The sequence below is a fragment of the Tinamus guttatus genome, unplaced genomic scaffold (assembly GCF_059628265.1).
Source record: "Tinamus guttatus ecotype Peru unplaced genomic scaffold, ASM5962826v1 Tinamus_guttatus_pri_ptg000110l, whole genome shotgun sequence".
Taxonomy (NCBI): Eukaryota; Metazoa; Chordata; class Aves; order Tinamiformes; family Tinamidae; genus Tinamus; species Tinamus guttatus.
The window spans coordinates 616,757-644,272 of NW_028288644.1; the positions used below are offsets into that span (position 1 = coordinate 616,757).

General features: G+C 43.4%; 1 protein-coding gene across 1 annotated transcript; it reads left to right on the forward strand.

Annotated features, from left to right (window-relative positions):
• RCL1 (RNA terminal phosphate cyclase like 1) lies at nucleotides 1-25,647 on the forward strand. Its single transcript, XM_088521013.1, has 9 exons — nucleotides 1-136; nucleotides 2,412-2,483; nucleotides 3,277-3,452; nucleotides 8,650-8,724; nucleotides 9,197-9,321; nucleotides 10,683-10,808; nucleotides 14,540-14,696; nucleotides 19,844-19,947; nucleotides 25,031-25,647. The coding sequence occupies exons 1-9, from the start codon at nucleotides 1-3 to the stop codon at nucleotides 25,182-25,184; spliced, it is 1,125 nt and encodes a 374-aa protein (XP_088377139.1). The 3' UTR covers nucleotides 25,185-25,647.
• The last annotated feature ends 1,869 nt before the right edge of the window (nucleotides 25,648-27,516 follow it).

Here is a 27,516-nt window from a genome sequence, read left to right on the forward strand (position 1 = left end):
ATGTCGGGGCACTCGCAGTGCCTGAGCTACGCGGGCTGCAACTTCCTGCGGCAGCGCCTGGTGCTGTCCACGCTGAGCGGGCGCCCGCTCAAGATCCGCAAGATCCGCGCCAGGGAGGAGGACCCCGGGCTCCGCGGTGAGCAGCTCGTGCCGGCACCGGCACCGCGGCGGGGCGGGGGGCGGCAGCGGGCGGGAAAACGCCCGTGGTGCAACCGCCGCTCCTTCAAAACACCCCCAGCCCCTGAGGGAGCGGGGGAAATAAAGGAAAATCTGGGAGAATAACCGGGATAGCTAGGATATCCCGGTGCTGAAGAACAGAGTTATCAGCATATCCAGGGTCTAAGAATAACCCGAGCATCCTGAGGTCTGAGATGAGCCAGGCTATGCAGGGGGCTGGGGTTACGGAGCGGCTATCCAGGGTTGGGGCTCACGAGGCTCCTCAGGGAAGCGGGGCTCACACGCAGGCCCAGGGTCTGCCCCGCTGGTCCCCGCAGCAGCGGCCGGGGCCTCTTCCTGGGCAGGAGCGAGGGGAGCGGGAGGCCGCGGCAGCTGCCGTCCCGCACGGTCACCCCACGGCCTTGCCGACATCTCGTCCGCAGAGACGCGGCTCCAGCAGTGTCACGGGATCAGGCCTCACGCTGTGATTTGTGTCTGGTTCGTGCCCAGGTGGGAGGAAGGAGAGCACCCTCGGCACTCGCGCTGCTGGTCGTGAGCCGCACCTGGTGGTTCCCAAGGCCGCGAGCGTGGCAGGAGGGGCTGCTGTCCCAAAACCTCCTTTCCTTCCCTTCGGACAAGGTGCAAGGCTGGGAACGGTGCCCGCGCCATCACAGACCCTCTGCCGCCTCCACAGAAGGCTTTGGTTTATAGCAAGAAACTCTCCTGCTAAACTTCCAAAACACTCTTCTGCACTTGGCTTAACGCTTACCAAGACCCCAAGTATTTATTACTGCTGGTTTAGAGAGAGTTTGGTTGTGATGAAGGTAGGGTTTTTTTGCCATTTTTTTTCTAATAGGTATTTGAGCTGTCTTTTCCAAGTATGGGTTAGAATGCAAACTGTGACAGTTTGTTAAAGCACAATAACAAACTCAACGTGCTCTGCTTTTTGTGACTGGAGCCTTCACACACAAAACTTCAGTGCAGGTTTGTCCTCCCAGAGGGTGGCAGCTGTTCACGAGGATGCCCCTTCCCACTGGAAGTACTTCCAGGATTATCATGTAAAGCTGAGTATGGAAATGATCACTGCAGAGGGCAGGAGCAGCTCTGTGTGTCTGGGTTGTCAAGCACGCTGTGCCAGTGTTGTTTAGGAAGCTGCAATTTCTCAAAATAGCACATTGGTTTAAATGCTTGTTGCATCCTCAAAGTGTCTATAGGAATAAAAATCCGACTACTGTTCAAAAACTAATATAGCATTACGAATAACGAAGTTGTACTACCACCTGATAATTTTGCAGGTCTTGTTGGTTCTTGAAAAGGAATCTTAGTATCCTTGTATTTACGTATCCCAAACTGGCCAACACTCAGTATCAAGAAAAATATTGTTCAAATATAATTCAAAAATCAGTCAATTTTAAGAACCAACAGGACTGGCAAAATTATCAGGTGGTAGCTCAACTTCGTTATTCGTAATGCTATATTAGTTTTTGAACAGTAGTCAGATTTTTATTTATTGTTTCATATTCTTTACTTCCTGTGGCTCTGAGAACGGATCTGCAAAAACAGGAGAAGCTGAGTAATTAATTTCACACAAGCTGCTGCAGTCTGAACAGAAGCACATTCTAAGCAGAAAGAGGTGATGGGAAGACCTCTCTTTTTCTCTAGCTTTTATTATGTCGCTGGTGGTTTTGGAAAATTTTGAAGTCTGCAAATAGATATATCACTGTGGTGTTTTTGGAACACAGTACACTTCACATCTGAATGTCAGATTTTTTTAAAAGAAAACCTCTACAGAAAATAAAGGGAAGCTGCAGTTCGCTTTGTAAGCCTAAATAAACAGGGTCCTGTTTGCTGGGATTTGTGCCTATGTGCTGCAAAAATGACCTTTGCACTGACGAAAAAGCGACCGCTCGGCTGTGATCAGACGAGCCAGTCCCGGACCTCACTGCATGCAGGCAAGAGCCACGTGGCTCATAGGTGGTCACATCTGCATGCACCAGGCTCGAACTGAGGCCTCTGGGTGGGTAGTGAATTGCTTTTTTTCTCCATGTGGTGAAATTGTCCTACAACAAACTGACAAGCGGAGGTAGCCTTACTGGCTTCTAGAGAGTGCTGTTGGGAACGGCCAGAAAGGGAAGACGTATAGGTATCATATGCTGTGCGTAGAAGTTTCTTGCTTTTCAGAAGCTGCCTTCAGAAAAATACGTAAAGATATTTAACCCTCCCCCCCCTCCTGCCCTTTTTGTTTTCCTCATCAGATTTCGAAGCAAGTTTTATTCGCCTCATTGACAAGGTGACCAATGGCTCTAGGATTGAAATAAACCAAACAGGTGAGATCTTCCTTTTCCTCTTCCCCTGTGCCAGGCTATATCACTAGCTGCAGTGAAGGGAAAATTTTGGCTCATCAGGGGTAAGTTTCTAGATAGCTTGGTGCCGAAGGCCAAGCAGATCAGAAATCATCAAACTGAGAAGTTCTGTAGTGATAGATTACAAGTGAGAAGAGCAATGTGCCACTGTAATGCAGTGAGCCGAAGAAAATGCATTCCTCGTGATCTGAGGTGTCGTTGTTTGCTTGGTGTCCAGGATTTCATAGTGGGGTAGATCCCTCTGAGCTAGAAGGGGGTTTTGTGGAAGGCAAGATTTATGCCTGCCCAGTCATGCTCAGAGGAGGAGTTGTTCGGCAGCAAATCTCCCATGGAGATGCATCAACAGGCTCTTGTTCTGTACGTGTTGATGGCTGAGGGTTTGCAGGGTCAGTAAAGCTGGTATCTGTCACTAGACATGCTGGGGCAGCAATGGCCTATTGGTGTGGTAAAGATTTGGCAGCTGTGAAAGGATCGCAATTGCTTCCCTATGCCCTTTGGGGGATAATTAAAGGATTCTGGATTTACTGGGAAGGAAGGAGAAGAAGAAGTGGTGTGCAAGACAGACAGACATGCATCTGTCTTAGCCCATTCATGCATGGTAGACAGGGAAGAAGTGTGCTACAAGTACAGCCTGCCTCATACTGTGTTTTTTCAACAATTTGTTGGTACATGTCACTGCAAAGTGTCTTTACACTGTGATCATGGCTAGCACACTCATAATGCTCTGATATGATTTTCTCCCCTCGCTTTCCCGCAGGTACTACCTTGTATTATCAGCCTGGTCTTTTGTATGGAGGTTCACTGGAGCATGACTGCAGTCCCAGTCGTGGTATTGGCTATTATTTGGAAAGTCTGCTCTGCCTGGCACCTTTCATGAAGCACCCATTAAAAATTGTCCTGCGAGGAGTAACAAATGATCAAGTAGATCCTTCAGTAAGTAATGAAACTTTATTAAGTATCCAAGAAGATTTTTTTCCTTCTTCATCTCTATTTAAAAAAAGAAAACCTCCAAAGCCTTGACTTTTTTGTAGTTTCTGATAACAAGAAGTATCTAGTATTACTGCATGAACCAACAAACTCTTGGAATCAAACAAGCATCTTCTGATCTGTTCACTTTCTTCTTTTTACGCCAGACTCTTTGTAATCGATCTTTTGACCATTCAGTTCTAGGCAGCTTCTCCTTCACTGGAAACTCCCTCTAAAGGTGCTTGGAAGCCTTGGCATTGTTTCTCCTGTTCTCTTAAATTTTAGATATGCTATTCCCCTGTCTCACATGTTTATTTACTCTAAAGAAAAGAAATTGTCTATAAAATTTAGTGCAATAGGGAAGGAATGCGAGTTATGCCAATGTCTCTATGAAGGCTTTTTGTTAGAAATAAAAGTCACATGACAATAACAAAATTACATTAGCAGATTTGCACCTGCATGTAATTTACTTAGCTGCTTTCTGGTTGCAAACAGCTTGCAGAAAGAGGATTGTCTCTTCAGAAGGACGCTGAAAGGCATCACAGGTCAAATGACTTCATGAAATTAGCCATGTTTTCCTGGGACTATTTTAATGATGATTTAAAATCTTTAATGTTTTTGTAATAGTCTTGTTACAAAAATGAGCTGTGGGTAACACAGGGTTAAAATTCTGGTGTAATGGATAGGGCTTGATTGCTTTTTTTCCTTTAAAGTAATGGTGCTTGAACAGCACTGCTGTTTACCTTATAAATGGTGATTGGAGACTGTGTATTTTCTTGTGAGTAGATTAGAGGAACACTGTCACCTGAAAGTTTACCCAATTTAAAATGAAAACAAATACTATTAAGTGTAATAGCAGGTATTAGACCAACCTCTGAGTCCTGCTGGTATTTATGGCTTTTCAACTACTCTGTCTTGTCATTTTAAAAAATATGTTCTCTCCCCTGTGGCAGTGCAAAACACCCACATGAGCCAAAGAGTAACTGAAGTGAGTTTATAAGCCGTGCTTTCAAAAAAAAAAGAAATTGTAAATGAAAAACCTGTGTTTCTCTAATCTTTCAGTCACCATGATTAAAGTTATATGATAGAAAATGGTAAATAGTAAGAAGCAGAGTAGTCTCTTTGGGCTGACTGCATCTCTTAACCGCAGTAGAGAGAGACTTCCTTGAAGAATGCAGAGAGGAAGAGCAGTCCAACTTGAACATTGCTTTCAAGTAAGTTTGGACACACATCTAAGCAGCTTAGTCTTGAGTCTGGAAATTATTCCTTCTCAGACATTACTGACTTGGGCCAACAGAGATTAAGTAATCCCAGGTGAGATGGGCACAAGAGTCCGAGCCAGTTCTCCCTTGAAGGGAGTTTGCACTGGATGAAGCTCAGACATAGGAAGGTGTTGTCAGATTCGTACAGACCGAGTGCACTCACATGCTGACAGATGTCTGTGCCAGAGAGTTGTATCTTAATGCTAACGGTGCTGTGGGAACACAGTGGTAGTAGAATACTGATTCCTCAAGCTAGTATGAACTCGACTAATGTTTCTGTAACTGGCATAAATAAACATTAAACCCAATGCACTCCGATAAACTAATTTGAAGGAATTTTGTGCAAGGTAGTAGCTCAGCTATGATAATGAGGAGGAAAGAAAGAAAAAATGGGAAAAACAGAAGAAAGCCCTCAAACTCCCTATAATGAAATCTGCAGTACTCTGCAAGTTGTTGAGAGCACAAGCACAAGTTTGAATGCTGTCCTGAATGTTGTCCCGAAAGGAGAAGGTGCCCAGTCCTGCCCAGTCCCCTCCTTTCAGCCCCACAATCCTGCTTCTTCCCCTTTCAGCCCCACAATCCTGCTTCTTCCCATACTCTGCACTTTTCTGAGACTCTTCTAAGCCAGTTTCTGTAACTGGCAGGATGGCAGGGAGCTGTCCCTCACATTTGCTCATGGAAGTATCCACAGGGGAAGCAGCAGGAATGTGGCCTGATAACTGGGCTTTCTGAAATCTGCTCTCACTCTCTTCCTCTGAAGAGAGCCTTAAAAATGTCTGTTGGCTGTGATTGCTGCATTGCTGGGCTTGAGGCAGCTCCTCCACAGCAACCCCTTGTCAGGACAGAGGGGTCATGATGCATTTGTTGCTGCAGTGACACTAGACGTGGTCAAGGAGAGAGGAAAGCTCTTTCCAACCCGGAGGCAGAAGAGACTTTGGCTGGTTTCAGCGAGGAAGATTAGAGTATGTGTTTATGCTTGCATTTGAGTGTATACATCCCTGCCCGCTGATGGGGTGCAATGGAAATGTTTGACAGCTGGCGCCGCTGGAGATGGCTGAGAAGAGCAGCTGGAGAGCGCGGGGGCCGTCGAGCGCAGGGGCGCGTGCGCTGGCTGCGCGCCGCAGCACCAGTGCTGTGCCTTAACGACCCACAGGGATGGTGCTTAGCCCTTGTGTTCCTCAGGACGAGGTCTCCCCCCGACTTGGAGCCCAAACCACGCACTGGCAACTTGTGTTTACATCACGTTTTCCTGTGCAACCGCTAGAGTCCCTGTGTATGTGGAGCAGCTGTTCTGCAGTGGCAGAACTGACGTGGTTTCAGGCTTCTCTGCACTGAGAGTGTGCTTGGTGGGGAATGTCTTTATAAAGCACGTTTTTGAAGTGCTTTGGGTTTCTCTAGTTTTTCTTTCCTTCTTTTCATGTTGTTATTCTGACCAGCTGCAGATATGTGGTACTGTAATAATCTGATTTTAGAATAATCCGTACTGTTGTTTGGGTTTGTGAATATTAAAGCTTTTTTACAACTTTGCCTTGGGACTTTCAACTGAAATGACTTTTCTTGCTGGCATGAGACTAGCATATGAAGTTTTGGCTTGGGAACAGCAGTTGTCTGTAATCCCAGGAAAACAAAAGTTTTCCTTACTGAGTTTTCTGGATTTTTTTTTTCTCTCCCTGTTGCTAGACTGTATGTTTTCACATCTGTGCAATGTACAAAAAAAAAAATCCTTCTACCTTTCTGCCATGAAAACATAATGCTGTATGTATGGCATGATGGTGAATGCTTTCCTGAGCAGTGTTGATGACCTATGTACATTGATTAATGGCTACCTAGGAAAGGGATAATCAGCTGCTGTTGGGCCTGGGCTTTTTGTTTGTTTGTTTTGTTTTGATTCATATGCTTTTAGATTTTTATTTATTGTGGAATTCTTTAAAAAAAATACCAAATTTTGGTTTTTGAATAAATAATGTCTATGGTACTTGGCAAATTCTTCGTTTCTGTTGTGCCAAAGCACAGAAAAACAAACGTACAAGTTGGTGTTGTGTTGTCAGCTTTGAAGATGGAACAACTGCCCACCAAGGAGAGCTGAAGCCTGTTTTTGAGTGGTAGGCAAGGACCTAGGAATACAGTCATGCCTCTCAGTTTGGCTGCAGTCCTGTGGTTTTGGATGAAGTCAACCCTCCCACATGAGCTCCCACATGTCTGTTGAGCAGGGCAGCCTTCTCCCATTCTTAAAATACTGCTAGTTACCTTCTCTGCTAGGGCTATGAACTTGGAACAGGAACAGTCTCTTGCTGTGCGTCTGTCTGGTGTCTGGTGAGCATTTTGTCTGCCACTCATCAAAGGACTACAAAGGCTATGATAAGTTTTGGAATTTTTGGAAATAGACAAACCAGACTCAAAGTTGACCCAGTTTTCTAATGTGGTCATAACATGCTTTTCCATAGATACAAACTTCAGTCCAGAGATTACAAAAGTGGAAATGCAGAAGGGGAAAGAAGTTTGTAAGCTGCTTAGTGAAACTGTGCTTTTAGCTGGTATATATTTTTTTTCATTACAAAGAGGGATAAATGCTCTGCAGTTCTTATGCAAAACAGATTAACTTGTCAGAATTTCAGAACTTCTGCCAGTGGTACTCACCTGTGTCTGTGTTTGTCTGTGTTTGTCTGCTTACATGTTAAATCTTTGTGCTCTAAAGATCAAATCTGACTCTGGTTAATGAATACTATTGGAGGGGTGAAATAAGGCAGCATGGACATACCTGGCATTAAAAATAAATAAATAATCCTCGACATAGGATTTGTTAATGACATTAACACATTGATACTAGTTCCTGCCATTTAAAAATACCCATATCTGCCCTACAGTCAGGGAAGAAAAGAAAGCATGTTAGCCAGCAGGAGTTGAAGCAGAACTGCAGTCTAGGCTTGTAGCAAGTTGCTCTAACAGCTTGTTCACAGCTTTGTACGTGAGGTATAAGCTAGTACTTTGTCGGTGGCTTGCATCATTTTACAGAGAGCAGACAGAATAACATTGTGTCTTGATTGAAGCTGTGGAAAGAAGGATACTCTATTTTTTTTTCTGTGCCACCATCTATTAAATATCCATTTCCTTTTCCATCTGAATTTTAGCTTCTCTTTGGTCATGCTCTCCTGGTCCTATCTCTGCCCAGCTGCTTATTTCTGTTAATTCCCTGCGTCTATTGCAAAGATCATTCCTGTCCCTTTCAGTAATGCTGAAGTGGCAGCAGAAGAAAGAAGGCAGTCAAAGGACAGTCGCTGTCTTAGTTCAGCAACCAGGAATAGCAATTGCAAGGAAAGCCCTGCTTAGACCTGGATTTGGCAAGCACCCATCTCAGAGGGAATACGTGGATGATTTGCCATGCACTTAACCAGGTTCTTCTGTCAACAGAAATTACCTGGAGACTCGTCTTTCTTAGAGAGTGCTGAGGAGTTCTTGATACAAGGTTGAGATTCCTCCTGCCAAGTCAAGGACCAAAATGTTGAGGTTTCTTAACTCCTCTGAGATTGGGTTTGATCAAGAATTTTTTAACAAGTACAAAAGAATAATTTTTTTCAATTACTGTATTCAGAGAAACAAATGAACTGTCTTAGCTGAAACATAACAAACATAAGAATCAGGCTGCAGAAGAAATCCAGAGTAGGAAATTTCATGTCCCAGTAGTTTATTTTGGCAACATTTGTGAGTAATGAGAGCCTATGGTAATCTAAGAGTAGTTGGAGCTTTTCATGCTGCACTCCCTTGTCTGCTGATAGAATACCAAGCCTGAGAAAGCCTGATGCCTATTATACACTTCATAATTCAAGGGCTTTTAAATTATTAACTTACGTAACTTGCAATAGAGTGTGCTTTTTTTCCCTTTTTTTTAATTATGTGTTCTGTAGGTTGATATCCTTAAGGCAACAGCTCTACCTCTGCTGAAAAGATTTGGAATTGATGGTGAAAGTCTGGAAATCAAGGTAAAAAAAACCCTTATTTCTCTAAAGTCTCTTTGTGGACTATACTCTTTATGGAGCTAACAGACATGGATGTAGAATAGACATCTAGGCTGAGGGGGAAATAAAAACTAGAAAGAAGAAAACAAATAAACAGTAATAACAAAAATAATGAACATGGAAATAATAATATGATGACCTGCCAGGGTACCACTTGGCCCGTCTTTCCCTGCCCAGGGCTCCCCCTGCAGAGCCTGGCCCCGTCTGAGCCCAGTCCAGGCCACCAATCTCAGCCCTGCGACATCTCAGCAGTGCTGGTAGCTTTGGTGTAAAATCCATTTCTCTCTTTAGGATTTTTTTTCTTCACTTGTACTCACCTAATATCGCTACCACTAAGATCTTATTATACATGTAATATGATTTATCACTTTTGAATGTGTAGGTACATTCTTTCTGCTCTTTACTAAACCTTTTTCTCCTTTGTTACTGTTCCCAGATCAACCGCAGAGGAATGCCTCCCAAAGGTGGTGGAGAGATAGTGTTTGCCTGCCCAGTGAAGAAGGTCCTGCAGCCCCTTCAGCTCACAGACCCTGGCAAAATCAAGCGCATCAGGGGAACAGCGTATCTTTTTTAAACCTTGCAGATGTGGTGTGGAAGGATCATGCAAACAGCTAGTCAGCATTGAGTCTCAAAGACGCTATGTGCAGAGCAGTGTTGTGCTCCACACTGAATAGGGGCATCGTGGCTGTTAATGGTCATGGCTGCGTGTCGGATGGGTGCTTTAATTTAAGTTCTGTTTGCACCTCGCTGCACAAGTGAATGGAATTATTTGTTGTGTTGCAAAAAGCAGTTTTCTATTCCTTTAGCCTTCAAGTACCAGTGGAGATGGAAGTAGGGGAAGATGTATTTCCCTTAAAAAGAGAAGAGCACATAGTACTATTGCAGAGTGATGGCTCTTGCAAAGCAAATTCCACATATCGTTATTTTATTTCTTTTTATTTCCTTCTCTGTTGTTGTTTCTGTGCTGTATCTTTCATGAATCTTCTGTCCCCATAGGAATAAGGCAGAAACCCCTTACAGGCAGGAACGCTAAAGCTTTTATTTCATGAGGCCCTGTTCTATCTTGGGCATTGGCCATCTTGTAGCTCAGCTCATAATTGTGAGAGATCTGGCTTCGATCAGCTTGAGGGGAAAGCAGGAATGGGGCAGGTTGCCTGCCAGAGGCGCAGGCTTGGAGCCTAGCCCTCTATTTACCTTATGATGTGCTCTTGTAATTGTGAGAACAGGATGCTTTGAACTCAGCCTGCAGCTGCAGAATTTGGATGAGCGAAGTACTCCTGCGTGAGAGCGATTTTTCCAGGGCGCATGTTCTGTAGAACAACAACAGAGGCAGCTCAGTGTGCTGTGGCAGTATTTGTCGTGGTTTTTCCAAAGAGAAAGTACCTTCTTACGCTTCTGAGGTCACCTCTCTCATAAGTCGTTCTACCACTTATCTTTAATTTCAGTTACATAATTTCTACATAATAAAAATGGAAGGACCGGATTTCTTGCTGCTAATTCAGGAGGAACTCATCCACCACTGTCTTTTATCAATAAAGGGGAAGCAGAGCACATAGGACTTCCTGCATCGTAAGAAAGTGAAGGATGTTGGTCTTAAGAAAGTGAAGGATGTTGGAACAACAGCTGAAAATCATCAAAGGACATCTTTAAAGTTAGGTGTTTACCTCATCATAGTATGATGTTCTGTGCATTTATGCGTACCTCACTTAAAGACTTATCAGTGAAAGCACTGAGTATGTGTGCTTCTTTAAGTATAGGTGGGGGTGGCAAGTGGGCCGACATTTACAGAGAGATGTCTAAGGCAAAATTGTGTTGTCTGAAGTAATGCATTTGGACCTTTTGGCCACTTTGGGGTATTTAAACCATCATCTGGCTTATTTTTTTTCTGCATTCACAAAGAATTCCTTAGCTGAAAGGTGTAGATACTCCGTCAGAGTGTCACCGCAGATGGCAAACAGAATAGTGGAGTCTGCAAGGAGCATCCTGAATAAGTTCCTCCCAGACATTTATATCTACACAGATCATATGAAGGGGGTCAGCTCTGGAAAGTGAGTATCTGACTTTCATAATTAACAGAAATACAAATCTGCATCTTTTTGTAGTTTATTCTGATCTGTTACTGCTCTGAGCAGTAAAATAGAAGAGCATGTTGCTCTTGGAAAAAATATTCCTCACAGTGCAAGAAGATTAAATAATTTACAAGTTACATTTGTTTTCTTTGTGGTATAGAGACAAAAATTGTGTGCTTTCTTGAATAAGGAAACATTTACCGTTATTATCACTAAAGGGAAACCTTCACTAAAGGGAACTTTCTTTAGCCTTAAGGTGAGATGGTATGGAGAGAAAACTAATGTTTGAATTTCATTTTAGACCTCTTGAGGAAAATGGTATCATTTGGGATGGGACCAAACTGTTTTCTGAAATATTTGATTGGCATGGGCTGTTCTATTCTTTAGTAAGACATAAACACTTGGAGGAGTGTCAGGACTTCTACGGGTAGAGTGGAACCCCAGTTAGATGAAAGTTATGAGGCATGAATTTACTGCAGTTCCATGTATTTTTTTTCTTTCAAAAACACAGATGTGAGGTGTTCAGAAAATTTTAGTGATATACTTTCCTTGTCCTCTTGTCACAGGTTGCAAAATGTCACTTGAGGCTGGATAAAATCCTGGTAACTGACTAGTTTGTCCTTACAAATGCGCAAACCCAAGCATGCACACTTTTCTTGTCCTTTTTTTTTGGTGACTGATGGTCTATCTCAATTAGAAAAACTGACTAAAATGTCATGGCACAAGTGAACACAGAGAAAAAGTAAAAGAAGATTCAACAGAAAATATATCTTTTTATTTATTTATTTATTTAAACTCTAACACCTATTTTGTGCTACGCAAGTGACCTGACATCCTATAACAAATAGCATTGTCTTAGCAATATGCTGTGTTGTTGTCCTTCTCTGTGAAGTTTTCCAGGGTCTTTGTCTGAAGACTTGGCATTAGGAAAAAAAAGTTACAACCATTGGGCTATTGATATGTTAGAATGGATTGCCAGGAAGACTCTTCATCTCTGGAAACTTCTGAGAGAGAGTTATCCATAGGTATATATGGTTGTCTGGGGGTGGAACAGAGGACTGGGGCAAGAATAGCCCTTGAAATGTAGAGGTGAATGAGCTGTGTGACTAGGAAGGATTTACTCAGTAGATGGCATCTCATGGCCATATGGCCACAGACATCATGTATAGTCTTGAGCAAGCCCTTCTGAGCTAGGTTTTGCCTTGTGCATATACAAAATGCTTCTCTTTCCTGGAAGAGGTGGTGTGAGAACAAAATCTGTAAATGATTTTATGGCCAATATTTCAGGAATAAAGACCTCATAAACATCAACAGCTGTATCTACATCTAACATCTAAAAATCAAATACTTCATCTTTTTTTTTTTCAAGGAATGCTGAATGCTTCCAGAATTAATGTAGGTATTTAAATCTCCTAAAAGGAGTTTAGTTGACCCACTGCTGTTAATAGAATGTGCTGTGTACTTGGCATTTCTAAACAGTTATGGTTTTATGCTGCTAAATGATAACATCATTTTTATATAGCATTGAGATAAAGTGTTCAGAAAAAATCTCAAGTGTGTTTCAGGGAGGTTTAGGTTCTGGAGACATTTCTGAAAATTGGATCTAAATGCCTTTTTAAGTATTACCTTAAAGATAAATTGTTATGTTTACAAGTCTACAAAAAATCATGAAAAGAAAATACTCTCTAAAGTATTTTACTTTCCTTTCTGGTTCTTCATTGTAATTAATATGCCAGGATTGTAAATCTTGTGGCTTCAGTTTTTTACCGGTAAGCAGGATTTCAAAACACTTTTTTTTAAAAAAAAAATCTGTTAAGTGGAAGATTAAAATGTGATTCTGTAAAATGAAATAAGGCAGTGCCATTATGTTTAGTGTTTTCGTGGGTAGTCCATGCAGAGTACTAGGGAATGAAAGAGGATGAGCAACTGAAGTTCCCTGCCCACAGTGCAGGTGCTCACATCTTCCTAATGCTGCTCTACCATGATGTTCAACAGCAACGTGGTGCGGAAGGGCTTGCAGGATACCTCATACTGGTGTCATGCCACTTCAGCAGAGCTTTGTACTGGTGGGTTCCTAGTGCTTGTGTTGGCAGGACCAGGGGAAAAGTGGAACATCTGATTGGGCTCAGTGCTGTTCCTGCTGAGTGATGAGCAAGACCAGGGAGAACTAGTTGTGCCCATCTGTGGCCAGCCCTGGCCAAGGATGGCTCTCACAGCACGAAGGGTTGCACTGAGTCTCTTCCACAATGCTAATGGCTCCAGGAAATACATTACTCGACCATCTTTTACTACCACGGCCGTTAATCAAAGCAGAGACCTTCTGGTTTTGTTGTGAAAATTTGCAGCAGAAAGTCTGTTTGGGCAGATGGTGGCTAATACAGTCTACACATGCACCAGGCACTGGATGATTTTAATTCTTATTTGAGCAGATTACCGCTTGCTACTGAATATTAAGAAAACTTGCTAGGGACCATATTTATCAACGATGCTTCTCCAAATTGCAGCCCTTAAGAAGCAGTGTCTTTGACCCTGTTCCTGTCTTGATTGGTAGATGTTTGTTTCAGAGGAAAAAAGAGGAGAGACAGATCTTTACCATTCCCTCTGTATGGCTCGGCAAATACAGGCAGCTAAGTTTGGGTGGGAAACACTGATACCTTTTCATTCCTGCCCTACTGAAATGCTTTTAGAAGAAAGGTTGTTTTTGTTTTTGTTTTCTAGAAGTGTATTAGTTTGTGTGTGCTGGTGCTTGGGATTTGTTTTTGTGTTCGGTTGATGTTGCTGAACATCAACAGCTTTTGGGTCACTGAGACCATTTTAATTAAAAAGTGTGGTAGCCAAACAACTTTACAAAGCACTATATGTGGAAAAGAGTTAAGCTAACCTTGTTTTGAATGGCTAGCTTTTGGTGCTCTGTTGGGACCCATGAATGAGAGGATCCTGTGATTTTCTTTTGTTACAATTTCTCAGCAAAGTATATTCAGTCACCTGTGACCTGTATCAGAAATTTCTAATACTGACAATAGTATTCTGTAATATACTGAAGTCTGGGGGAAATAGGTGCTTTAAATTTTCCTCAAATATGTTCAGAATTCCTAAGAGACTGTAACAATTTGACTTGTATTGAACTCTAAATGAAAAGAAGTGTTTGGAATTGTAAGTGATAGTGATGTCAGATGAAAGTTTCCCTTTTTTTAATAACCCAGTACAGTGGTTACGTACTGATCTTGCTAATATTGAAGCTTGCAGAGAGAAAAAATGGGTCCTTCAGGAAAGCTGTCGTCTTTTGGATTTATTTTTATTTTATTTTAATGTGAGAAAGAAGAAACTCCAGATAACTCTAGAAATGTTCATCAAACATGAATTAAGAGAACATGAAAGAGGCTGGGGGGAGTTAGTTTTGCTTTTTAATAAATATGGGTATGTTTTTCCTCCCAGGTGGTCATTTTAAAGAGCTTATTTCAGAAATAACAACTAGCACCGTGGATATGGGCCAAGTGTTACTGGTTTTAATTTTGAAATGCTGCTGTTAATATCTTTTTTTCCCCAGGGTAAATCAAACGTATGGAGCAGGGAGTTCCTCAGCAAGTCCGAATTCACAGTGTGGTCCCAATAGACTGCTTGTGACCTGAACACTTGACTAGAACGAGTTCTTGGCTTGTTACCCAGTTTTGTTCTCGAGTGAAATGCGCTTCCCTTTCCCTTTCCTTCAGATCGCCAGGTTTCGGGCTGAGCCTTGTTGCAGAAACCATCAACGGCACCTTCCTCAGCGCTGAGCTTGCCTCAAACCCTCAGGGCCAGGGAGCTGCTGTGTTGCCCGAGGAGCTGGGCCAGAACTGCGCCAAGCTTCTGCTGGAGGAGATCTACAGGGTAAGTGGCCGGTGTAGCCTGTGCGTGTACCTGAGGCAAAGGCAGTGAAGGTGCTTTGAGAGCCCCCTCAGGCTGCCTCAGATCCAGCAGGGAAATGATCTGGTGCTGCCAGGGTCATCCTAATCCAGGTGAGAAGAGTGTTTGAATTCTGCTGTGAACAGTATAATGACTTTTTGTGCCACGCTGGTTCCTATGCCTAAGGTATGTTACTGTGAGTCACATTAGGGACAAACTTTGCTTTTGTTGCATGAGAGTTGGTTTTACATGGGCTGTATTATTTTGGGGAATTTTTTGTGTGTGGGGGGGGTTTGTTTGTTTGTTTGTTTTTTGTTTTGCTTTTTTTACATTATAAGGTGGATTTATAGCAGAGTCATGGCCTCTGAAAGTAGTGATGGAAATAGGGCATCGTGAGTGGGTGGAGGTGTGAGGAAGAAGGAAAAAAAGCAGCTGGTCTCAATGCTGGCTGCTTTATTGTGATGAGAAAGTCAAATGTGTTGAGATCTGGTATTTGTGTGAGGAATTAGCCAGGTGGTTCCTCTGAACGGAGCTAGGACAGTGTTTGCATTACAGCCTTCCACAGCTTTATTTATTTATTTATTTTTGTGTTAGAAATGCTTGTTTTCATTTGTGGTGAGGTTTTAGGTTTTAATGTGGATGACCAGCTTTCGGTCTTAGAAATGATTTAGTGATTAGAATCATAGTGAGACTTTCTGGTTTAATAAGGAACTGCCTTTTGTTATGTATCTCAACAAATTTAGTAGCTTTTAGTGTTGACAATGCATATTTGGCCTTTAGGAGGCAGCCATCTACAAACTGTGTTCTCGGTGCTTGAGGACGTAATTGCTTTGAATTGGAAGTAACCTGAAAGAACTTCTGGGTAGGTCCTCCATTAATATTTCATCCCTTTTTCTTCAGTATATGCTGGAATTCAAATATACTTGTGGTATCCCTGAAGGAATATGTTCCTTCCTGCCCTATGCATATGCCTAAAACTTGTACGCTCAGCTGTACCATGTTGCTAGAGCATAGGGTGCTACGAGCAGGCTTTGGTTTAGTCTTTCCTTCTCTCCTGAAACAATCCTTAGGTCCCCTAGCTAGATTGCCAGTCCTCCCTTTCTACTGCAAGCAGTAGAAAAGATGCTCTTTTCCTTCCCAAACTGAGCTGCATAGGTGCTTATGAAGGACAGTGTCATCCAGACACCCATGGACTGTCAGTACAGATACGGGATTGCAGCAACCCTGCAGATTCTCCAGACTGGTCTTGTGGTTGTCTGCAAAGTGGCAAGGGATTGTTTCTAACCCAGGGTTCTTGTCTAACAGAGATGCTATTAAAAAATGTTCTTCCTGAGGACATTTGAAATTCCTTGCATTGGAATGCTCATAACACGCTGAATATACATGGAGAGCTAACAGGTACTCACCGTGATGAGACATCTGTGTGATTCTAGCAGTGATCTAGTATGGAGACTGACAGTTATTTATTTTAAATGGGATGAACTGTAAAATACCGCAGCTTTGGTCTTTGAAAAAGAAATAAAGTTAAGTATATCTTGTTGTTTTGCATAAATCTCTTGGAAAAGATGTTTGGATAGTCAGATGATGGCAGCCATGAACAATGCTGTTTCCTCGTGTTTTATCATCACTGATTTCCCTCTGAAAGCCCTTGATAGTTTGAAACAGGTGAGGTAATCTGTCCAGCTGTTACCCTTTCTTCAGAGAAAGGGCACGTTTGCCAGAGAACCTGCAAAATGTGGAGGTCTGGAAAGGCCATGATTGGTTGCCCTTAGGGAGGATATCAAAGCAGCTTGCAAAATATGCAGTGTTTGCTTGTTTTGAATAAACTGTTTTAAGTTTCTTTGACCAGATTTACGGATTAGCTGTCTAACGAAACAGTGTAAAATTTGCATCCCAGCTAAGCTATGCCTGGGACAAGAACAGGCTGCTCTGAGCAGACCATCGTAAACCCTGAGTACAGGGTTCAAGAGTAAATTTCTCCCCCTGTGCATTTGCTACTGGGCATGAGTTTTACTGTATAAGACTATTTCACACTCAGTCTTTGCCTATACGTGTTGTGCTCCAGGAGCTGAGGAGAAGGTTGATCAGAAGGGGGCATCTTGGAAATGTTGGAGATGATTTGCTGCAGAAGGGCTTTAGCTGTCAAAGTCACCCACTGGCCTACCAGAGTTCAGTGATGTTTAAATGGCCCTGAGGCATCTGCCACAGCGACAGCTTAGTGCTAAATGGTCCCTTGTCTTCAAAAGGAAATTTAAGAGGACATGCTGTTCAGAATCAGTGGAGCTTATTTTATATGTGTTTATTGACCGAATGTTGTCAGGGCTAGTAGAGCATTAACAACTGGCAGGGTGGCCCTGGAAGAAAGGCATGAGTGATTCACATTGTCTTTACAAATCCTACCTGAACTTGCTTGTTGAAGGCCAACATGAACTTTTCCCTTGTCTTTGGAAAGTGCTAGTTTATAGCAGCTTCATGCAAAAGGTGAGTGGCAGAATGAGAAAGCCTGGAAGAACTGGGGAAGGCTTTTGAAGTTTTTTATTTCTTGCAATCAGGAGAACCAGAGGAGGGTGCAATACATTGAAAGCTGAGATATTTCAAAAGGCAAGGGTGAGTTGCTATGGGGGCTTGAAAGGGCAGGAGGAGCGGGACTGTTGTCTTATTTAACCAGAGGTAAGACGACTAAAGCAGCTCAGGTTTCTTGAAGCACGTAAGTATATATGCCTTGGCAAGCGAGGAAACTGTGCTTATGCCAAAACACAGCCAAGACTAAATCAAACCTAGAGTTGAGCTCAGAAGAATAGTCCTTCTTAAAACACTGTTGTCCCATATCTGTAATTATTTCTGTATATGTGTGTAAGCTGTAGTATTTGTATTGCTATATTTCAAAACAGACTGGATTTTAAGCAATCTGTCTCTCCACTTGTATGCTGGATCTGGCTGTGTTGTCAATGGAAACAATAATGGAGAAGCTGCCATAAATTGAGGTAATATGGTCTAGAAGCTGCATCCTGAACTGCTAGTGAGTGCCAGTCATTTTGGAACAACTGTTGGTTCTTTGGCTCTGACTTCACCCATCCTGTTTCTGGTGGGAAGATTGCTTTGATTTTGGACACTTCACTTAAGCAGCAGGTGGATTGAGAGGAAGAAAGCCAGCCTCCCTGGGAGAAGCATTTGTTTGTGCTTCATTAGACATAAGTTAGAGCTCCCTTGGGGTTTGATTACAGGCAAATCACTTAATTTCCCTGTATGGCAACTGCTTATGTGGGAGTGGGCCTAGCAGTGCATTGCTAATACTCAGCAATAGAAAGGATGACTCTGACTCACTGAAGCAAGAGAGACTTATGTAAGTAGCTAAGGTGCGACGGATATACTGTGTTTTGCTGTGTTGTACAGGACCTGGTTGTCTCCATGATGGCTGAAGCCTTAGTATAATTTGGGTCTTATAAATAGGTACTTTATCGTGTTGTCAGCTTAAAAGCAAAACAAAACACATGCACAAAAACAAGCCTAGAAAAGGTAATGTCTTCGTGCAAGCGGTGATGAGCGTTATCAGTAGCTGACCAACGGCAGTTCAGAGAGCCTGTATCTGAAATGCTTCTCGCCAAACTCCCAGCTGCTTCTTGGAGATGTTTCAGATTTGCTGATGCAGCTGGTGAGAACTGTGCTCTAGGTGGCACCAGCAATTTCAACAGGTATCGTGTTCACTCGAGATGGAGCACAGTTTTCCTCATTCTCACAGAATGTTAGGCTGAATGCATAAACCTCACTATTGTGTGATAGTTTTGCACAGTTAGCACTGAAAGTGCTGCTGGAGGAGAGCAGAGCACCTGCTGGGATGTAGATGGCCGTAGAGCTGGTGGGTGGTGAAGGTGCATCTTTCATCACAGGAAATACAAAGTTTTCTTTCAACAGCAGTGCCAAGACTTGTCGCACTGAGGCAAGGCTATCTAGAAAATTAAACCTTCAGTAAGTCTTAGAACTTTCTGCCTTCTCACTGAGTAAATGCACTGAAGTTGTCACATCATGTTTTCTAATCTTTGTATTCCTAACTTCATTTTGTCCCTCTTTTGCATTTTTGGTAACAGGCTGCTCTTTGCCCAAAAGGCTGTTGGTATGCCTTGTTACAGTTTTGAAAGGGTTACTTGTCAGTTTTGTTCTGTAGAGATTTTGTTCAGAGGGTTCAGCATTAGGCCTCTGATTCACCTGGAAGCTGTTCACTTTTCTTATAGCTTTGGACCGGAATGAATATGAGGCAAATACAAAGAACATTATGCCAGCTATTTTCTATTTTCAGTGTGTTTGATAGTGATACTTTATAAATTGTGTCTACATAAATCTTGAAATAATATACTATTTGTAAATGATTTTAATTTCCAGACTTTGTAAACAAACCGGGCTTCCAAATCCAGTTTATATAGTTATTATAGTTAACCCACACACACACATACAAAACGCTTTACCCTGCACATATTTCTTCACTTATTTTGAGTGTAGTATTTATAGCTCTGCATAATCTTGTGTGTGACTTTCAGATAGGAACAAATACACTTCTTTCTGTTATAAATGTAGGAGGGGAATGCAAATGTAAAGCATAAAAACCATCAGTAGGGATTTTGGTGGAGGTGTAGGAAACAAAATTTAACTTGCTGTTTCAAGGCTGTTACAGTTGAGCTATTTGTCCAAATGTCACTGTTAAATGTTAGAAGCTCAGCAATTCGGATATATCAAGGGTCTTCAAATGCATATGAACTATATAGTCACATCTCTTTTCAGTTGACCGTAAAGAGTGAAATGCAGATGTTTACTTCTCCCTGCTGCTTGAAGCTGTCATTAAAGTTCAGAAGTTCTTCACTGCTTTTATTCTGTGACGTTAGAGGGGAGCAGGTTGGCAGAGTGGGGAAGGTTCTTTAACCTAACATTTCTTCTTTTTTTTTTTTCTTTTCCCAACCTGCCTTGTAAAAATTAATGTCATTGTTACAAAATCTACATTTTTAGCTCTTTGGCTCTTAAAAATCAAGAGCATTATAGCAGTTATTCTGTCCTTTAAGTAAATCCTTATCCTCTATTAATCTCCTCCCATCCCAATTTCTGGTTTTTACAGAGATTAATTATTAAAACATTTTGGTTTGCAGGGAGGCTGTGTAGATTCAACAAACCAGAGCCTTGCTCTGCTCCTCATGACCCTTGGACAACAGGATGTTTCCAAAGTCCTGTTGGGACCTCTATCTCCATACACGTAAGTTGTTTCGTTCAGTTTAATTACTTGGTCTCCTTTAATTTGCTACTTATACCACACAGCTAGTATTTGTATAGGGAAGATGTTGCCTGCAGCTCTGAAGAGAACAACTTGTACTGTCTTCAGAAGAGACACATAGTTAAATTACCTTGCGTTTATTTGTACAGTTCCTTACTGTTACATACCCTTCCTGGTTCTGAGGCGATCAGACTCGCAGCGATGGGGTTGTTGCTGGCTCTGGATGTCGCTCCGCGCAGCCCCGTGCTGCCTGGCACACGCTGCCGTGTTTCCCGAGCCATCTCCCCCAGCCCTGGCAGTGACCGGGACGTGCTCTGCGTGGCTAAGCCACTTGCCAAAAGCACGGCAGCCCAAAGGAGACGGCTCCGGAGTTAAATTCGTGGAGCTATCCACAACACCAGAGCTTCAGCCCTCTCATGCAGTGGACTTCTATTTTGTCTTTTAGCATCAGTTTTTACTAATGTTTTGTCTGTGGCTGATAGTGGTTTAGAGGAGAGAAATGTTGCTAGTTGCAACACACAGGTTAGGATAAAGTGCATCCTGTGTTGAGAATTTCTTTAGCTGTCTAACGAGTGATTGACTAGACCACAGCTATTCAGAGACCAAATTGCTGCCCTGTGAGCAGGACAGGGGTGGAGGGTGCTCTATTTGACCATGATAACCAAACGATGAGACCATGAACTGTCCTTTTTCGGTTATCATGGTACCGGTGCTGTATACGTGAAAGGTACAGTACTGTGATAACTGAAGAATGGTGGTGCCATCACATGATAGCTAGAAATCGCCTCAGTGCTAGCAGGCCCCGATAGCTTGGAAACGACATCCGTCAGACTTTGAGGGAGGAAAGGGGAAGCCTCCCCCTGTACAGGGGAAAAGTAATTCCTGAAAAGTAAGGTTTAGAAAGAGTGCATGGCAGAGGTTAAAGTGCATGGTTAAACATATGAAAATGAAATAGAACAATACTATGGAATTTAAGGGAACACATGGTTTTAAGCAGGTTGATTTCAATGGCTGTGGGTGCATGGCCAGGATGAGGGTCAGTAGCAGACGAGGGGGAGCAGTGTGTGTCACATGGGACCATGTCACTGTCTGCAGCGCTCGCTGCCCTCACTAGTGCAGCCAGTTCAGGGTTGGGAGGTCTGGCTCCAGAGCAAATCAACAGATGCACAATTTTGGAGAGCATTCTGGACTTAAATTACAGTAGCATCGTGTTCTACTTCATTGCCCCTACTCTTCTTTCCTGGTGCTTCTTTTTTCTTCCTGGTGCTGTGACATCGTCTCTGTGTTCACACTTTCACCCCTCAGAACCCAGAGCTGCCTGTAAGTGTTTGCAGTGGAGTGACTTCCCTGCCTAGCACAACGCAGCACAGATGTGACAGTTCAGCTCATGTGTTACAGCGCGGTGTGGGGATGTGGTGCTTTGGAATGTGTCCGTCTGGATGAGAAAGCACGTGCCAAGTTTAATTTTGAATTTACCTGAGAGCAACTCCTCTGCCCCTGCTGAAGTTATGGAGACCGTGCCCTGAGCACGGCTGTCCTGCATGGAGCTGGGGACCCCACCACTTGGCCTGTGTTTGTTTGGATTTTCTCCTCTTCGTTGTTATTCCACATGTTGCAGAAGTGGGCACCTCTCAGTCCAGCTGAACTTGAAATCAAATGCAGGGTGCTGGCTGTGTTGCCACTGCACTGATTTGCACACACTAACATGTCTAAAACTGTGCAAGAGACTGGAGTTGTTCAGACCAGTCTGCTCTGCATCTCAGTGACTGGGAGGCAGCACAGGGTGAAACAGAGGATACAAGAGGGAGATCAGACGACAATGGTTGTTGCAGGCATCAGTGGCCTTCAAAAAGAAAAAAGAAGAGAAAAGAGGAAAGGAAAGGAAAGGAAAAAGGAAAGGAAAGGAAAAAGGAAAGGAAAGGAAAAAGGAAAGGAAAGGAAAAAGGAAAGGAAAGGAAAAAGGAAAGGAAAGGAAAAAGGAAAGGAAAGGAAAAAGGAAAGGAAAGGAAAAAGGAAAGGAAAGGAAAATTCTGCCACATCACCTCGAGAAAGTTGAACAAAATGTATTTTTAATATATTTATATAAACTATATTTTAAACTGCTTGGGAACTTCAGTGCACACTGCAGGACCACGCAAGGGGATAGAGGATTACGGGATGAGGCAGAGCAAAAGTCTCAGCTTGAGACTGGACAAGAGACACGCAGGAGGAGGTGATCTCTGCTTATCTGGACATGCCCATCTGTGGCTGCTGCTGCTTTTTCTCTGCCACTCTTTCCCACTGCCATTCCTGTGGAAACCGCCATAAAGCAGCAGCCCGTTGGCACACGCCTGACTCTCCATCCTCAGGGCTTTGCAGCGTTGCTGGCTCGACACAGCACAAACCATCCCACACGGAGCACCAGAGACCTGCTCGTGTCTGAAACCCGGCACGCTGTGGGGTGCTCGCGCGCGGGGCTGTGCCCGTCCCGCGCCACCGCCGCCTCCTCCGGGTGGCAGAGCCGCAGCGCCTGGCGGTGGGCGCTGCCGCCACCCCGGCCCCACAGCACGACCCCAGCCCCACACCACGACCCCAGCCCCACACCGCGGCCCTGGCCCCACAGCGCGGCCCTGGCCCCACACCGCCACCCCAGCCCCACACTGCGGCCCCGGCCCCACACCACCTCCGCGTCCCCGCGCTCCGCCGTGCTGAGCGCTATTTTTAGCGTAAGTGAATAACCCGTGGGCAGCGCCGCGGTCTCCTGTGGCAGCGGTGATTTGCGAGCTGGTCGCTTCGTCCTGACAGTAAGCTAAAATGTGTGAAGTGGACGTGTACTTTTTTATGTCACTTAACAGGCTACTGGGAAAAGAGGGCAGTTATGTAAGCAGGCTTTTTAATGCTTCTTTCTTTCTTTTTGTCTTTCTTTCATTCTTTCTTTCATTGGTAGTATAGTGATTTTTAATTTGGAACTGTCAGGCCCTGAGGAAAATCCTTCATGTGGCCCATTCTGCTCTCCATGGGTCTGGAAAGGTGTTCAGTTCTGCCTTGTTGCTGCTCAAACATACAGTTAAAATTGTAGTTGAAACAAAACTGATTTGTACCTTTTGCTCTGCCATTCTAGCTATGCATGTTTGGTGCTGCCTCTGGTGTTTGGGATGCCAAACTCCACGCGGCCCTCGTCGGCCTCCAGCTCGTGCAGACTCTCTGCTCACCTTGTCGCACAGGACCGTTTTCCTCCTTTTGCGGAGCTGCTCCCACCTGCCCTTTCGCAGCTGCAGGGCAGAGCCAGCCGCACGCTGCCTGCAGGGCCCGTGGGCAGCCGCCTCTCCTCTCCCGTTCCCCTCGCTCTTTCTGGTTTATCTGGAGGCTGTGGCAAAGCCCTGTTGATTTTCTCTCCCCTCGCCCTGCCTTCACTCCAAAGGAGGAGGCAGGATGAAGCATACAGGCACAGAGGGAGCTGCAGGTTGAACTCGATCCCAGAGACACGTTGCAGCGTTTGCTGAGCAGCCTGTGGGGCTGTGTCCCGGGCTGCCTTTGCACCCGTGCAGCTTGTTGCGTGCTGTCCTTGCAGCTCAGCGCTCGCCGCTCCCGCTGTTTTGGGCCTGCTGTCTTGTCACGCAGCCAGAGCTCTGGGAAAGGGCCCAGCTTAGAAAGGAGCTTGGTATGGGGCTTGTTGCCTGTCAGCTTTATGGAAGTGTTTGTGCCAGCATGTGCCCGTTTGCCTTTTATAGCAACTGTGCAGCTGGGGACTCGTGGAGGATAAGACGCTCTAATTCTGTCCTTAAGCTGCCCGGTCTTTTGAGAGCTGTGAGCTGTGCTGTCTATGTTGGGCTTGTCACTGACCCAGGAGTAGGGTAGAAAGGTGTATGTAGCAATTCGTGCTCCTACTTTCATGGTCACAGGAGGTTCTCCCCAGTGTGCTCCTGCTTCAAAGGCTTTCAGTGCGCTCCATACTCAGAGTCCCACAGTTTTGGGAGTAGGAGCTGCCGGGAGGCTTTCTGAGGCCTGGTGATGTCGCAGTAGGGGCTGCCTTACTCCTCAGCCCCCTGCTCCCGTTTTTGTGGGTGTTTTCTCTTAATTTAGCGTCATGATGTAAGTGTGACTGTCATGCTCTTAGCTTGCACAGCAGTGCCTTTAGGCAGGTTGCTGGTCAAACAAGAGTGTGGAACAGATGTGAAATACCCTTTCTTCAAAGGGCAGACTTCATCTAACAAGGGCGTGTGCCAATTGCTGTAAGAGATTAAACCTTAGTTTGAGTGTCCAGACTTACTACTGACCCTGACTAGGAAACATCAGAATCCTGTCATGCGCAATTAACAGCACTCCCTTTGTAGCTTTTCAGTGTAATTGTTTGTTCCCTGTTTTGGGAAGGTCAGCAGAAATGTTCTCTTCATCTCCTTTTTTTATACTGCTCGTTAATTTTTCTATCACTCTCCCTCCAGTCAGTCTGTGTTTAGGACCATTATGTCTATTCAGTTTCTTAATGCCTCTAATTCTATAATGAGGAAAGAAAAGTGTTATTGTTCTTTTTATGAAGAAAGGGAACAGGCACAATCCTGAGTCTGAAAGAGAGTCTAAAGAACCACTAGCTTAGCACTGGAGTTTGAACACATACCAAATACATACTTTAGGATCTGATACCTCTCCTTTCACAGCATGCCCCCAAGGCCAACCTTTTGCATATCTCTATTTCTGCTTAAAACAACAAGAGTGGGGAGGAGTTGATCAGTTTCTTCTGTCTGAGAGGGAGAGTTGGCCTCATGGGTAGGTGACCTCACTTGGCCATGTCTCCTCTTTCTCCTCCCTTTCTTCCTCCCTCACCGTTTTGCCTTGCTCTGTTACAGGTTGTTCCTTTTCTCTCTGCTTATATGGGGAGAGCAAGGCTTTAGCAGGGGCTCACTAGCCGCCTCCATTATGCAAGCGAGAACTTTTTTTTTTTTTCTTTTTGAGCCTGTAGGCTCAGTTCTTTGTACGATGAATTCACAGAGCCAGACCTCGTGTTCATCACTGGAGTCAATGCTAGAAGATATGGTTAATGTACTCTTTCTGTTTTGTTTCTTATACTCCGTTGTTTTCTGTTCTTCAGAATTGAGTTTCTGCGACACCTGAGGAGCTTCTTCCAGATCATGTTTAAAATTGAAACGAAGTCCCCTGAGGAGGAGGAACACAAGGGTGGGGCGAAAGTCTTAATGACGTGTGTCGGCGTTGGATTTTCCAACCTGAGTAAAACAATAAGATAAAATATCTGCAGACTTTCTGAAATGCAGTGACAGAAAACATTGCAGAGATGTGATATAACAATGTGAGAGCCTGTCTTTCCCTGTGCTTGTTCTGGAACCAGGAAAACCAGCCATGCTCCCAGTGCAAAGGTACCCAAGCTTGCTGCATGTAAACAATACAGCTGCCTTCAGGCTGTTTAGGCCTGTATTGTGTACAAACACAATGCCACTATTGTGCTGCATGGAATGGCTGGCCAGAGTCTCAGCTGGCTTGGGACTTCTTGCACTGTTCTCCAGTACACAGGACACAGGTGCCTCTTACATTCCTGTGTCCCTCTTCCCGTGCCCTCAAGCCTTAAAAGCAGTGGGTGCTCTACTTGTCATTATGTGTATCTATCTACAGGCTTCACTCTTAGCTTTTTTTCTCAAAGGTTTAGATAGAGAAGGGAAACAGGTTTGACCAAAACGAGACTTGCAGTGCAAACAATGATCACAATGGAAACATGAAACATGAAATTCTCCAGGTAATTGCAGAGATATTACTGGCATGGAAATTATAGTACAAGCTGGAACAGTAATTTCTGGTTCATACACTGTATGTGTATAGAATTTGTCAAATGTTTCACTCCTGTTCAAGTTGGCTAAATTATAGTTTTCCAGAGGAAAAAAACTACCTGCCTTTTAATTTCCTTTAATGATTGAAGGCTGCAGAAGAGATCACGGCCTGTACTGGTTTCTTCTATCCACCTCTGCAAGGACAGGCAGGAGAAATCTCCTTGCAGTTTTCAGATGATTCTGTATACTCCTGTCAGGTTTGCTTGACATGCCACATGCTACAGTTTACAGCTGGTTGTAACTGAAAGGTAGCAAAGAAGCTGTACTAGATTTGAGGAAGAAAAGTATATTCAATTGGTGCCATTACATTTAGTACAGCTGCTCCATTCTGGAAAGAGGGAATTGTCACAAATGGGCATGGATGTTCAGATTAATTGGTACTGAAGGTTTGTGTTGGGATAAAAAAGGCTTACCCAGCTTTTGTCAGATACAAGGCAAACTCCCTAAAGTTAATCCAGAACTGCTGAAGTGTAAAGTGACCTGTACCAGACTTCAGGTTAGACTCACTGAAATGTGTTTGTGGTAAAGTGAATCCATGTCAAAAGCTGGTATTTTATACGGTGAGCACTAGAGACTATGTTATAATGGTCTTACAAACTTTATCCAGTGCTACTGTACAGTGGGCATTACCTCTGTAATGTGTATTGGAGCCAATATACATTCATGTATATACATGAAAAACTATATTGGACCCAAACAGAACCTTTAACAAAAAGGTGGGTATTTGATTAGTGGTTTATGACTATTGAAATCTGTGAGTCATTTTTGTACTGTACTTTGTTCTTGTTGCAATCTATCTAAACATATTTTGGAAAAATAAAGTATTTTTCCTAAAAAAAAAAATATATTTCTTTATAAAACACAGAAAAAAAAATTAAACCTTTTCCATCAGCCCTATAATCTGGCAACTTAAATAGCTATTTTGAACTGATTTGGGAAAAAGAGTGGTTTGCCGAGTTGTGTCTTGGGGGGTGGTCCTTTTAATATTTTGTAGCTTTAAGAGCTTAAAGTTACAGATAAAGAAAATCCAACCAACCTGGTAGAATCCGAAATAAAATATTTTGAATTTCTATACTCTCAAAATTTTAAATTACAGTGGAACAATCTCGTGGTCATGAAATTATTTCTCTCTTGTTCCTTTCCATCCTTTCATGTATACAGTGAAGAAGCTTGAAAGTCTACAAATAAAAATTATTTTAAACACAGACCTATTTTAAGCTCCAAAAGGTGAAATATGCAAGCTGAGATTAGTAGGCACCAGAGTAAAAACATAGAACCTACACTAATTGAAGATACAAGTTTGGAGCACAGCTCAGATGTCTAAAGTCAGCATATAAAAACTGGAAAGTTTTGTCAGATCTTCAAAAGTGAAAAGCTTTACTGCCTTTAAACTTTTTAAAGCCTTTCACTTTTGAGATTCTGACATTTCCAAATGTTCCACTTCACAGCAAACATGCAAAGGGTAATGCATTGCCCAGGCAGCAGATACTTTAACAATAGAGTAATTATGTCATAAAATTACCTGTGTTCAGAGTCAGATTGCTAACCCCTAACCCTGCTGAGACGGAACAGCCAGGTGGCATAGGTCTGCAGCAGAATGCTCCCTGTGACTCAGAACTGCCAACTGCCTTATTGGAGGGAGGAAAAACCTATGTGTGTGTATATGAAGATGCCTTATAGAGTTGCCAGTCTCTGGAGAAACAGAAACAACTCCATGAGAAGTTCTAGGTAAGAGATT

Bases quoted from the DNA above. Each gene is read 5' to 3' on its own strand.
- RCL1 (XM_088521013.1), top strand. From the start codon at position 1: ATGTCGGGGCACTCGCAGTGCCTGAGCTACGCGGGCTGCAACTTCCTG. The intron at 137-2,411 runs GTGAGCAGCTCG...TTTCCTCATCAG, and splicing joins GGAGGACCCCGGGCTCCGCG to ATTTCGAAGCAAGTTTTATT. The intron at 14,697-19,843 runs GTAAGTGGCCGG...TTTGGTTTGCAG, and splicing joins TGCTGGAGGAGATCTACAGG to GGAGGCTGTGTAGATTCAAC.